Here is a 14438-nt window from a genome sequence, read left to right on the forward strand (position 1 = left end):
TCATGTAATTGTACGGTCACTTAGTGCTCAGTAAATTTCAGCCTCCAGGATGAAATGCATAGTTTCCTTTTAAAAAAAAAAAAGTTGCTTGCACTTGTAACAGAACGTGATGTCTGGAGCGTAACAAAAGTTCTAAACACAAGATTATACGGGAAGACTTGCATATGCGTGAACTTCCCGTTTAGTTACCTCTTCTCACAATCTGTCGCATTAATTCCGTCACACTATTGCACTTAACTTATTATCCTGGTCTCCCAGTAAGTCCTTCCAGCTCCGTGTCCAAGTCAGATGGCGCTGGTCTCCATAATGCTACCTGCCAGAGACTATGATGGCTCCACCTTGCGTGCTGCTCGGACCTCAGCTCCATGCCCGACATGGTTTGATCCCAGCCTTTGGACACATCCTGCCTACAATCCCATCCAGCCCTCCGGAGGTTAACTGTCGCAAACTCCATTTGGCCCATCCAGCCTGGCCTCATGGAACCTTGCTTCAGTTCTCTCCTCCAATTGTGCTGCTGCTTTCCTCTCGCTTCACTTTGCCTGGCCAGCACCTCAAAAGCCTCTGACCAAGAACCAACTTCTAAAGTGTGCGAGTAGCATTCCCTAAACAGCTTTCTCAGAACTTTGGGGAAACAAAGTATTTGACTTTTAAATAATAGAGAAGTAACAGGCTTTGCCAACAAAATCGTTGAAAATTCCTAAACCGGGGGGGGCGGGGGGAAGAAGAGCTGAAGTCTTAATTCCCCTTAACCACTTTACCCACCCTGCTATATACCATTCTCCTCCAACTCGCTCTGTCCTACAATCTCGCACCACGCTCACCCGAAACATTGAAGCCTTCCTGCTCTTGCCACTTCTCCCTGCCTCCTGCCTTACACCCCACCTTTTCCACCCACTAGTGGCGAAAAACCCTATTTCTGCATTCCTGACTATGATCCAGGAATCAACTTTTATGTACTTTAAAATACTAATTACTGCATTTTTAATAGACAGTAGATGCACAGTACAGTAAACACTAAAAAAAACCTAAACTCAGTTCCCATGACCACAAATTGGCTATAATCGTTTTTTCCAAGCAGCATTTTAACCCTCTCCTGTACCATCCACCAGGACCCCCCACCCACGGCCGTCACATCCAACAACCCACCTCGCCAACATGTCACCACCACTCCAGTTCACCAACACCATAGTCCCAACCTTCTTCCCTGATACTCCGACACCCACCTGCCATTCCTAAACACCAACATCCTCTTCCACACCTTAGACCACCCTCCCCACAGTTTTGAAAGTGTATCAGCACATCCTCCACAGTAACACCTCCTATATACCCGAAACAAAAAGCATCGCAGTTCCCTGGACTTCAAAAAAAGGCAAACTAAAATGTACGGCCACAGCTTTACCAGACCCACAAAAACGTAGACACAATAACATGTGATCCTGAAAATATCAGTAACCCCGCCCCCCATAAAAATTAAAATAAAATTAATCATAAATTAGTATATTTCATATATTATACACAACACAGCATAAAATGGAGTGTTTTTCAATCACTGTGAGCAACACCGTGGGTAATCTGAATACATAAAAATAGTAAATTACCTACGGTATGTGAGTTTCATACACACAAATACCCAAAAAACACTGTTACAAATGCAATACAAAAAGGAAAGAATGCCAATCATGTAACACTCGCTGCTCCTAAGCTGGAGCCTGAAAGCAGCAAGTAATTTCCAATCTACACTGTTCCATCACAAAACAATTAAACGCTGGTTGACTGGAAGCTCCGTTTACTTAACAATTGAGACTTTGTGGCCTTGAAGTACAGTAACACACCTTTACTTTAGCCGAATATCTTGTGCATTACATGGTACAGGAAACTTTGTGCTATCCGGCACCGACGGGACCGAGCTGTTGCCGTCCCATCAAAACTGCCGGACAAACCAGCGTTAATGTTGAAACATAGAGATTTTGAGCTCCGTATCTGGCAACAAACCCTGGCAACAGCTTCTAAACAGTCGGCCGTACCTTGCAAGCATCTCTGTAGCTTAGCAACAGCTTCAGCGAGACCTTGCACAGCCTGACTGGTGAAAAAAAAGCAACGAAGAAAAAAAACCTAACGCAACGGCTCCTGATTTTTGCCGGTGGCTCGAGCATTCTGGACAGTTAACCTCCGGATAAACCAAAGTTTCCTGTAATACACTCCTGTCCTTACAAAATAGCATTATCTGGCTTACAGCGGCATGTGAAATCCTCTCACCACCAACTTGCCCTGTAGCTTATATGCAAGGTTCCTAGAGGCACTCCTCAAAATGGCAAAAAGCACCAGTTTCTTCAGAATTGTTCATTAATAACTAAAAATGATTGAATCTAAAGCATAAAAGTTATTTTTCTACTGTGAAACTATTTAACAAAATTAAAACTACTGGTAATGACTGTACATTTTGAAACCATAGCTATATTGTTCAAGTCTATATTTTAAAAAAAAACCTAACCCTAGGTGGACCTTTTGCATCATTCTTTTTGCAAACTTTGAAGGCAGGTAGACTTACATTGCTGGTTACGCTTGTCCCCAGCATTTTTCAAAGGGAGACAGACAGGACAGTCATGCCTTGTGCAATTCTTCCAGTGGGAGATGATCTGACGTGATGAAGCACAGTGTGCGACTGTAAAGAATCAACAATAAAACAATTAGGGCAGACAAGTAAGACCATCAGTAAATACAACCAAGTCAGAACTCCACATTCAAAAGAAGCTTGAGAGAGAGTTCGGAGCTCTGATTTTAGCACCTCAGCCTAAACCGCCACAGAAATTCCACTCTTTTGTAGATCAGGTGGCATTAACAGGATGTAATCATGGGTTAACTGTAATAGAAACAGGTTCTTCATAAATTTGACCAGAGTAATTTCTATAAGCACACAGCACCATCATGTGTCAATGGGAGAAAATTTACAGAAATGGTTTGATGCATATTTCATTTTACAGAGGAATGTAAATGATGTCAAAGAAATTCAAGACTATGCTAAATAATTTGAAACAGAGTACACAAAATCCTGCACAACTGAAATGTCGGACAAGTAGTTGTTGCCAATATTCACACGTTACCAGTTCAGCCCATACTCACCCTGACAGGATTTGCCAGCCTGACAGTGGGTCATGTGATTCAGGACATTCTTCATGGTTCGGCAGTGTGGCAGGTTGCAGGGCCGTACCTCACCGTTGGCTTGCTCCCGACGCTGACATTTGTGTGCATGCAGAAGCAGAACCAGCTGTTGCTGGATGAGTTTTCGTTTCTCTGGATCTGCTGTGGGTGCCGAACCCATTCCCTGCCCTGAGGGCTGCCCCATTCCTCCCTGCTGCACTGGAGAAGGCTGCTGCGGCTTTGGGAAAGAAAGAACATGCGGTTATATAGCACCTTTCACAATATCAGGACGTCCCAAAGCGCTTTATAGCCAATAAAGTTTTATTTATTTATTTATTTATTTATTTAAACGTGTAGTCGCTGTTGTAATGTAGGAAACATGGGAGCCAATCTGCACACAGTAGGGTCCCACAAACACCAATGAGATCATGACCAGGTAATCTATATTTACTAATGTTGGTTGAGGGATAAATATTGACCAGGGCACTGGGAGAATCCACCACTCTTCTTCGCATAGAGCCATGGCATCTTTTACGTCCACCAAAAAGGCCAGCCGGGGTCTCAGTTTAACGTCTCATGTTATGGCACCTCCAAGAGTGCAGCACTCCCTCAGCACTGCACTGAACCGTCGGCCAAGATTATGTGCTCAAGGCTCTGGAGTGGGACTTGAACCCACGACCTTCTGAAACAGAGGCGAGAGTGCTACCCACTGAGCCAGGGCTGACACCACAAAGGAAACGGGCATAATTTAGCATGTCAAATTATTAAGGACTTTTTTTAATCTCTAGTAGATACCTTTTTTTTTTTTTATTAGTGCTTCTGTCAAAGTCCTGATAGTGAGAGTTTCTCCACAACCCTACACACTATTTAGCAGCGACTACAGGTCACCAGCACGTACAAAGATCCCTTTCTTTTTAAATATTCACCCTCTTTCAGGGTCCCGAATGATGTTCATTACACATGGACAGGGGGAGTTATCTCTGCAGGCTTTTTACCAGTGCAACTCTGCAATTGGTCTGATGGTGGTATGTGCAAGTGGACAATTTTAGATGATCCTCCAATCTTCTAATGGTATTCTCTGAACACATTTAACTATAACCAGAGAAGCTCTCAAATGCAGCCACAAATCTGCCCCTTGCCTAGCTGCCAGCTGTAAAAAATAAGCACACTTTAAAAAAGAACTTTCAAGCTTCTATTTTGGCATTCCCTTCCTTCGATGTTTTACTCTTATTGCAGTTCATTAAAATTAAACTCGACAAGTCAGGAAACAAGGAAGTGTGAAATTTAAGATACGTGAACCCGTCAGCACTCACCAGGTTTGGCATCCCAGTGCCACCAGCAGGTTTCTTGTCCATTGTAAACTGAGGCAGGCTGTTCCCTAAGCCACCCTTGTTCTGCATCTGCTGCCCAAGTCCACTGGCGCCCAGCGTCTGACCAGTGTTCTGTACATATGGCTGTCCATAAGGACTAGGGGTCCCCATCATTCCCATCTATTAGTAAAAGATTGAAATTAACTTTTTACACTCAGCAAGATGATCTTGAGATGTTCATTTGGTGTCTCTTCAGTCTATATTCAACTTTATTTGGTGGGAGGAAGAGGACTTATTTAGAAGACAGACTACATCAACTCAAAATGTTATTAAACCATACCAGCAATCCTCATCAAAGTTAACATTCCAAAAATGTTCGGAAGAAATAACTACAAGAAATCAGAAGGCTGTACAGCCAACAGTAGCTTCAAAAGTATAAATAATTTTGTAACAGATTCAACGTTGCGAACTTCAAGGTCAGATTGCTTTATGTGGTGGGCAAGGTGTGCAGAACATTTCAGTTTTAATTCCCTGGGACATTAGGAGTAAAATTGAAGGAGCAGTGCAAGTGCTTTTCTCAGTAGATGAACATTTACTATAGCTCATAAAGGGCCTCCAGTGGCAGAAAGCAAATACTACATTACCACACAACATAAACCCTCGTGCTCTATAATAAACAGCCAAAGGCTTGAATATTTTGAGAAAGGTTCGTCCTGGATGAGTAAACCCACAGATGCATTTTCCAACCTAACTTTAACTCATTAAGTTCAGTTCTAAAAACTAACCAGTCCTGGGCAATGAAGCACATTTTCATTTTGTGAACCTGAGAAATGACAGCAAACACATTGCTCAGAATATTGTGTGGTCAGAAGTAGGGAAACGTTCATTCTAATTTGCCTCAACAATGTGCTTTAACGTCAATGAAGAACACCCGACTGTAGCAGAGTCCCCACAATTCCTCAATCAGCAGCCGGATAGCCTGAATAAAATGGTCAGCTTGTTCCAAATTCCCTGACATTTCTGTGCTGCAATCCTACATTCGATAGGTACTAGGTTGAAGCTAGCAAAGACTTCACATAATACTCTTACAGCAACAGCCAAAATAAAATAGGAAGCATGATAGTGTGTTGCTAACAGCAGTCATTGACCTTTACCACTGGAAGCATTGCACCTCAGAAGGTACAGTGTAGAACTAGGTGGTGAAAAAATAAATCACCGCGATTACTGCATTTACCTACTTTGCTATCTCCAGATACAACACGGTGCTGTAATATTAAATGAGTTATCAGTGCATCCCACGCACTCAGTTGCTCACTTAAGGCATTGGGAGTTGGCAGAGGATCTTATTTATAATGCGTACACCTCAAATAAAACACCCAAGTGGAAGCTTCAAAACACCCACCATTTTTAGTTGTCAGTTAAAAATTCACATATAACCTCGATTAATCCCCTGACTCAAAATGCAATGCACAGCTTGCATCAGCAACTTCTAAAATCTGTCTTCAAAAATATCCACTTATGGCTCGACACCAAGTCATGTCACCAACCTGGCAACGGTACCTGTTGGAGCCAAATGCTTTCAGGAGTAAATGCATTTATTTTGAGATTTATGCTATAAATTGAATTGCAGTTTTTGACCAAGTTGGAATTGGAGGACACATCCCAAAATAAAACTATATGTTGGCCACCTACAAGGGTCTTCGGAGCCAACATAAAATTTATGTAACTCAAATATTTTCATTTGGTAATGGAATAATTTCAATTGGGAAGTATTTGCTCCTTTCTTTTTAAGAAAATAACATCAATCCAGAGTAAGACTGTCTGTTGCACAAGAATTTACTTGAAAACATGCTAATTGATATATTTACAAATAGGGAAATTTTTGATACTGCAACAGCATAAAGTTTGTAGTATTGCTAGATAAATCCACAGATGTATGGACAACAAAGCATTTTCAACTGGGCTTATTTCACTGACTGTAGTGTTGCTTATAGCAAATTGGTATCATGTAAGCCAAGAAACGTAACCGTCATACAATACCTTTCTTGTGTGGTACTCTCAATTCATCACTTCAAATTGCTCTTCTCCCCACCCACTCCCCTTCCACTACCAGTGACAGACAAACATCCACGAGTATTTCACCTTAATGTTGTACACTTCAAAATGTTTTCAGTAAGTTGGGAAGGACAAAATCCGTGTTTGTATTTCTGAATGTTGTACCCAGTTCAAGTAGGTAACTTTTTTTGAATACTACAGGTAATTTCACTCTTTTGGATTAACGTTAATTTTTAAAAAGAGCAGCAAATGCTTCCCAAATTAAGAACATTTCGACTGCACTCTTGCGGAGAGTGGGCAGAACTAAAAAAAAGTGATCACTTAACAGAAACCCACTTCAACAGTTTCTTCATAAGGAAGGGACACAGCATAGTGGCATTCCCAATCTCAACACACTGTTGTGGGAAAGAAGTGAAAACTGGAGGGCAAGTTGCCTGGATCATCATGTGCTGCATAGCTGCTGCCCAGTTATAGGGGTGGATGTCAGAGCATCTCTTTGACCATCTTCCCGGCTGGTGAAGCTGTGCGATGCAAGGAAACTCAGAAAAGGGGGAATTAAGTGAACTCTGAAGTGTTAGAGACAACCTGTAAGTAACGTCAATTGCACTACTGTAAAAGTATTCTTTACAGCAACTCAAACCTACCACTTCAAACGGATACAGCCCACTCACACTCTGTCTCTCTTCTGACTACTAAACCATAACCACAAAGCAAAATAAACAAAAATCAGAAAGGTACTCAGTTTGCAGATTATCTTACTAGCTCATGGTATTGCAAGCATATTGCTCTGGGCTTTATCAGGGGTACACAGGCAATATAATTATCATAGAAACCTGTGAAATAATGGTACAGCCCTGTGGTGTAAGCATTGGGAGAAAGCCAAAATAGGCACAAGCTAAATCCGTGCAAGAGTGGAGCCTACAGAGACAAAATCTGTACTTGCAAAATGGCGAATTTGATTTAATTGTGTGCAAATGACTGAGGTACAGCAATTCAAAGCAGCATTCCAAATACAGGAAACTTTGTGCTATCCGGCACCAAGCTGTTGCCGTCCCATCAAAACTGCCGGACAAACCAGCGCTAATGTTAAAACATACGGAAGCTTTTGAGCTCCGTATCTAGCAACAAACCCTGTTGCTTAGCAACAGCTTCTAAACAGTCGGCCATAGCTTGCAAGCGTCTCTGTAGCTAAGCAACAGCTTTAGCTAGACCTTGCAGAGCCTGACTGGTGGGAAAAAAGCAACGAAAAGAAAAAAAACTTACTGAACCGACTCCTGAATTTTGCTGGTGGCTCGAGCATTCCGGACAGTTAACCTCCGGATAAACCAAAGTTTCCTGTATATATATTTTTTAATTCACCATGGGGCTCCCCCAATGGCTTGGTGAGAAAATGCATCACGTGGCGTGCACGGAGCCACAGAGGTTCGATTCCTGATCCATGCCTAGTTAATCTCAGCTAGAGCAGCAGTGGGAATGCCAAGATTGGCCTTACTGTTCCCAGAGCTGGGGTTGGGGAGGGATAGTAGAAAGTTATGCCAGTGAAGAGAACATGTATAAACACAAGCTAAAGGAAGGGTTAGGGTTGACTGATAACATACCCATTGCAGATAGAATGTATCCATTTGAAGTGGTTAGAGAGAATGATTTTCATTTACAAAGCTGCTGTCATAGCACATGATCATACCTCAAAAGAAACATGCTACACTTCAACAAATGACATTAAAGTAAAAAAAGGCAAAATACTGCAGATGCTGGAAATCTGAAATATACACAGAAAATGCTGGAAATACTCAGCAGGCCAGGCAGCATCAGTGGAGAGAGAAACAGAGTTAACGTTTCAGGTCGATGGCCTTTCGTCAAAATTGAAAAATATTACAGATGTAACAGGTTTTAAATAAGCAGAGGCAGGGAAGGGGATCCTTTACTAGATTTTTCTTCCCTTGACACCTGAAAGTGCCTGGCTCTTGCTGAGGAATGAGTCGACAGGCACCAACAGCCCTCCAAGTGGCCATCCTCATGTGAGTTCAGATAACGAGTGATGCAACAGTAACTTGCATTTATATAGTGGCCCAGTAATTCGGGTCCCAGCGCATGAGTACGGACGGGGTACTCACACGTGGGCCCGTTGGAAGTGCCGGATTTCAGCATGCACAGCGCATGTGCGGAAAACCGGCATTTCCTCTCCTCTGAACCAAGGGGTTAAGAGGCGGTTCCCTTGCGACGTTTGGGGCAGCGCGTACGCGTTGAACTTCGTTTTTTTGTGTGACAGGTTTGTCCGTGCGTGAAGGCCTCCACTTTTTACGAATGTAAAAAGCAGACGTAAGGACTTCGTTTTAAAAAGGTAAGTGGTCTAACAATTAAAGTTAGAATTTTTTTTCCCCACAGGTTTATTATTTTTAAAGAATTTACAGTAAGGTAAGTGTATTTTTGGACCCGATAATTGTTTAAAATAGTTTTTTAAAGTTATTAATAGTTAATTTAATTATTGGGATTTTTTTAAACTTTTATTTAAAGTTTAAGTAGTGTTTTGGGCGCCCGGAGTTTTCATGAGTTTGACAGGTCTTATGTCTAACTCATGAATGGACTTTTGTAAACTCCCATTGGTTGCCCAGTGCTCACGTGATCCCAGCCGGCTCATCGCACTAAGTACGCCGCTGGATCACGCACGCACAGCGCGCCAGGAGCTGAACCGGGCCACAGACCGGAAATCCACGCAGGCCCAGTCTTCAAATGTCAGCGCGATATGCAAGTGTAGGTCGGGGGCTTGCACCCGCGGGAAGCCCCCGACCCGAATTTCTGGGCCAGTGTTTTTAACAGAGAAACACCCAAAGACACCTCAAAAAGTATGAGGGAAACAAGGCGCCAAGCCAAAGGAAGATTACAAGGGTCTAACATAAAAAGGTCATCCAAAAGTCTTCTATAGGCATATAAATAGTAAACGGATAGCAAGAGGGAGAGTGGGGCCAATTAGGGACCAAAAAGGAGACCTATGCATGGAGGCAGAGGGTATGGCTGAGCTACTAAATGAGTACTTTGCATCTGTCTTCACTTAGGAAGAGGATGCTGCCATAGACATAGTGAAGGAGGAGGTAGATGTGATACTGGATGGGATAAGAATTGATAAAGACGAGGTACTAAAAAGGCTGGCTGTATTAAAGTAGCTAAGTTACCAGGACCGGATGGGATGCATCCTAGGATGCGGAGGGAAATGAAGGAAGAAATCGCGGGAGGTACTGGCCATAATCTTCCAATCCTCCTTAGAAACGGGGGTGGTGCCAGAGGACTGGAGAATTGCAAATGTTACACCCTTTTTTGAACAAGTGCGTAAGGATAAACCCAGCAACTACAGGCCAGTCACGTTAACCTCGGTAGTGAGGAAGCTTTTAGAAATGATAGTCTGGGACAAAATTAACAATCACTTAAACAAGTGTGGATTAATTAAGGAAAGTCAGCACGGATTTGTTAAAGGAAAATTGTGTTTAACCAACTTGATTGAGTTTTTTGATGAGGTAACAGAGGGTTGATGAGGGTAATGCGGTTGGCGTAGTTTACATGGATTTCCAAAAGGCATTTGAGAAAGTGCCATATAATAGGCTTGCCAGCAAGGTTGAAGCCCATCAAATAAAAGGGGACAGTGGCAGCATGGATTTGAAATTGGCTCAGTGACAGGAGAGAGTAGTGGTGAGTGGTTGTTTTTCGGACTGGAGGAAGGTATACAGTGGTGTTCCCCAGGGGTCGGTACTAGGACCACTGCTTTTCTTGTCTTGATGTATATTAATGACTTTAACGTGGGTGTACAGGGCACAATTTCAAAATTTGCAGATGACACAAAACTTGGAAGTATAGTGAACAGTGAGGAGGAGAGTGATAGACTTCAAGAGGACATAGACAGGCTGGTGGAATGGGCGGACACATGGCAGATGAAATTTAATGCAGAAAAGTGTGAAGTGATACATTTTGGTAGAAAGAATGAGAGGAAAGGAAATATAAACTAAAGGGTACAATCCTAAAGCGGGTGCATGAACAGAGAGACCTGGGGGTATAGGTGCAAAAATCATTGAAGGTGGCAGGGCAGGTTGAGAAAGCGGTTAAAAGAGCTTACGGGATCCTCAGTTTCATGAATAGAGGCATAGAGTACAAAAGTGTGGAAGTTATGATGAACTTGTATAAAACACTGGTTCGGCCTCAACTGGAGTATTGTGTCCAATTCTGGTACCGCACTTTAGGAAGGATGTGAAGGCCTTAGAGAGGGTGCAGAAAAGATTTACGAGAATGATTCCAGGGATGAGGGACTTCAGTTACGTGGATAGGCTGGAGAAGCTGGGGTCGTTCTCCTTAGAGCAGCGAAGATTGAGAGGAGATTTGATAGAGGTGTTCAAAATCATGAGGGGTCTAGACAGAGTGGATAGAGAGAAACTGTTCCCATTGGCGGAAGTGTCGAGAACCAGAGGACACAGATTCAAGGTGATTGGCAAAAGAACCAAAGGTGTCATAAGAAAAACCTTTTTTACTCAGCGAGTGGTTAGGATCTGGAATGCACCGCCCGAAAGGGTGGTGGAGGCAGATTCAATCACAGTTTTCAAAAGGGAGTTGGATAAGTACCTGAAAGAAAAACATTTGCAGGGCTACGAGGAAAGGGTGGGGGAGTGGGACTAGCTGAGATGCTCTTGCAGAGAGCCGGCATGGGCTCGACTGGCTGTAATCATTCTATGATCAGAAGTTTGGTCAATGAGATGGAGTTTAAACGAGGTAGAGACACGGTGAGGTTTAGGCAGGTAATTTGATTTAGCAAGCTATTCAACAGTGGGGGGGGGGGAGCTGCAGTTAAGCCAGATCTTGTCTACAGCAGATGAGCACTTTCCAGAATAACTTACTGAATAACAATCAGGGCAGGAAGCTTGGCCGATTGTTGTCTCCCCTTACAGAACATGCCTGTCCAGTCTTATATTTGGGAATGTAGAATCAGACAGCTCCAATGCTGCCATCCTCACTTGCAAGAAGCAACCTCTCTTGCAGTGGCAGGAACATAACAAAAAGTCTGAAAGCCCCAAGAATCTAACGTTGCAAGTTCCAGTGTAAAGAAAAGGAGGGGTTCCAATCACACTGTGTTCTGGCTTCAGATATGTTGTAAAATTAGCAGTTGTTGATGCACAAATTCCGATTTTACTTTAAAACACAGAGTTAACCATCACTTGTTGACTGAGAGTTGCGAAACATGCAGGAAATCTCTAGCTCGTTTGCTGGCACTGCCATGTAATTTCTCAAGAGTCCTGTGTTCACAAAACGTTTTAGAATTGTCTTCAGCAGCAGCATTGTTGCCCCCCTTCCCCCAGGAGGTTAATTTATACCAAAAATATCAAGAAAAGCTAAAAATAGAATTTATTTACATTGTCATAATGTGAAGGGGAGAACGGGTAAACATTATGGACAGGTTGACTTTAATATGATTTTCAAGTATGAATATTTTCTTGTAGGTATCCCCATTACATTCTTACAAGCTAGTATCTATCAATAGATGATGGGCAATACTAGTCATTAACGAGGTATTCAACGTGTGTGGGGTTGGGAAAAACAACAGACCCCCATGCTCATTTCAAATCAGACAGACCATTACTGTGTAATCTACATTAAATTCTCACTCAGTGAGCTATTAACTTTTTAGGATTTGTATAACATTAGAATTTAACTGTTATAAAACACGATTTGACTCGGGTGGTAAAGTACTGTGTGTCAATGTCCTCAACTCTGACTGTTGAGTATATGAAATGTGAAAATTTAAGCACTTTCAGAACTTAGGTTCCCACTTTCAGAAATGGACAGTTCAGACATTCGGACGTTTCTTCTAAAAATGAATGCATCATAAGGTTTCAGGTTCAGCCCTCATCTGTGCTGAACTAGCTGATCTCAGCAGTCGGGATGCGACAATTGGCCTCGGCTGTCCCAAGACAGGAAAAGGCAAAACAGTGAGGGTTCCTGCTGCTTGTTGCTATCCAATGATCCTGACTGGATACTGCATGCGTTTTGACATTGGGCTTAGCTGTGCTGCTCCCCTGAAGGTCAAATAGCCTGCTTACACATGATTTAGGCACACTTTTGGAAAACAGACATTTGGACAAGGTACAGAGGGTAGCTGGCTTATGTGGAATTGTGCACAACTCGGCAGCTTCACGAGAGCAAAACAGTGGAAGTAAGAGAGAGAGAAAGAGAGAGAGAAAGAGAGACGAGAGAAAGAGAGAGAGAGAAAGAGAGAGAGAAAGAGAAAGAGAGAAAGAGAGAGAGAGAGAGGAAAGAAGAGAGAGAGAAGAGAGAGAGAGAGAGAGAGAGAGAAAGAGAGAGAGAAAGAGAAAGAGAGAGAAGAGAGAGAAAAAGAGAGAAAGAGAGAGAGAAAGAGAGAGAGAAAGGAGAGAAAGAAAGAGAAAGAGAGAGAAAGAGAGAGAGAAAGAGAGAGAGAGAGGAAAAAGAGAGAGAGAGAGAGAGAGAGAGAGAGAGAGAAAGAGAGAGAGAGAGAAAAGAAAGAGAGAAAAAAGAGAAAGAGAGAAAAAGAGAAAGAGAGAAAAAGAGAAAGAGAGAGAAAGAGAAAGAGAGAGAAAGAGAAAGAGAGAGAAAGAGAGAAAGAGAGAGAGAAAGAGAGAGAGAAAGAGAGAGAGAAAGAGAGAGAGAAAGAGAGAAAGAAAGAGAGAGAAGAAAGAGAGAAAGAAGAGAGAGAAAGAGGAGAGAGAAAGAGAGAGAGAAAGAGAGAGAGAGAAAGAGAGAGAGAGAAAGAGAGAGAGAGAAAGAGAGAGAGAAAGAGAGAGAAAGAGAGAGAGAGAGAGAGAGAAAGAAAGAGAGAAAAAGAGGAAAGAGAGAAAAAGAGAAAGAGAGAAAAAGAGAAAGAGAGAGAGTTGTTAAAAGAAACAACAAATGTCCACTTGGGCAAGATAGCAGAGCGCTGTGAAGGTCTGTAGAACCATACTTCCAGAACCACTGCCTTCAGGAAGTAAGAAAAAGGGGAAAAATTAATGTAGATGATGACTCATTTATGAAGTTTAATAACATTGAAATCAAAAAATTAGTGAGGACAGGCAGAAATATACAAGTTCCAGGTTCCAGCTCACCAGTTTAGAGGTGTACGTTATACAATTTGGGAGGTGGCAGAAGCATCAGGTTATAGAAAATAAGCTACTGCTCTGTCATGCATCATATTTCTATCCAATACCCAAAACTGGGATATTTTTAAACTGTAAAAGGTGCTTAAACAGATTTTTTAGGAAGAGATTTACCACTGGTACAGATTGCTGTTGGCACATGATAACTTGTACAAGCATGCACTGACTTTCGTACTAATGATAAACCTGTATGAGCATATGCAAAGCATTAGCATTTCAATATTTATGCTGAAATCATCATGGCTATGAAACTTTCAACTCTGTAACTAGGAATGATAGCAAGAATATTTCAAAAGTGGGGGTGTGTTTTTGACTCCGTAGTAGCCTTGCAGAACTACTAATGCATGAACAGAATTCATGTATCAGACACTTGTCACTAAAGTTTTTTAGTGAACTATTCCTATTCATTTTAACTTATTTTATTCAATTAGTTTTAAGGCATGGAAATAAAATGTTCATGTTTTATTGATGGGGGGAGGGGAGGAAGAGAAAGGAGAAAAGAAAACGGCAAGATTTCCTTGGACTACATGGACAACAGATGGTACCTGCACCTCTGCACAAGAACAAAGGAGTGAAAAGAACCCCCACACTGAGCTAAACAGCCAACAGCAGGCTAATCCCAGCCCCAGGTTCATGCTCAGCCACTCAACTGAAAGAGAAACTGCTCCGCCCAGGGCACACTTTCATTGTTTAAAGAGACTCTCTCCCTAAGGAACCAACAACCAGAGCAACAGCTATATTTTCTTCATTCTATACCATAGCTGTTAAAAATTTGCTGAAGTAGAATGCA

The 14438-nt window shown here is 42.2% G+C and overlaps 1 protein-coding gene across 3 annotated transcripts in view; it reads right to left on the bottom strand.

Moving 5' to 3' along the window:
• The window catches only part of LOC147099001 (histone acetyltransferase p300-like), a 131571-nt gene that overhangs the window by 75101 nt on the left and 42032 nt on the right, over positions 1 to 14438 (bottom strand). For all 3 annotated transcript variants that reach the window (XM_085969519.1, XM_085969518.1, XM_085969520.1), the window contains exons 3-5: positions 4452 to 4628; positions 3121 to 3376; positions 2549 to 2662 (exon numbers count right to left, since the gene is read on the bottom strand). In XM_085969519.1, coding sequence (XP_085825645.1) covers positions 2549 to 2662; positions 3121 to 3376; positions 4452 to 4628 — 547 coding nt within the window. The remainder of the gene's footprint in view (positions 1 to 2548; positions 2663 to 3120; positions 3377 to 4451; positions 4629 to 14438) is intronic.

The sequence above is a fragment of the Somniosus microcephalus genome, chromosome 28 (assembly GCF_052327205.1).
Source record: "Somniosus microcephalus isolate GS21.2 chromosome 28, FLI_Smic_1.0, whole genome shotgun sequence".
In the NCBI taxonomy this organism is placed as follows: Eukaryota; Metazoa; Chordata; class Chondrichthyes; order Squaliformes; family Somniosidae; genus Somniosus; species Somniosus microcephalus.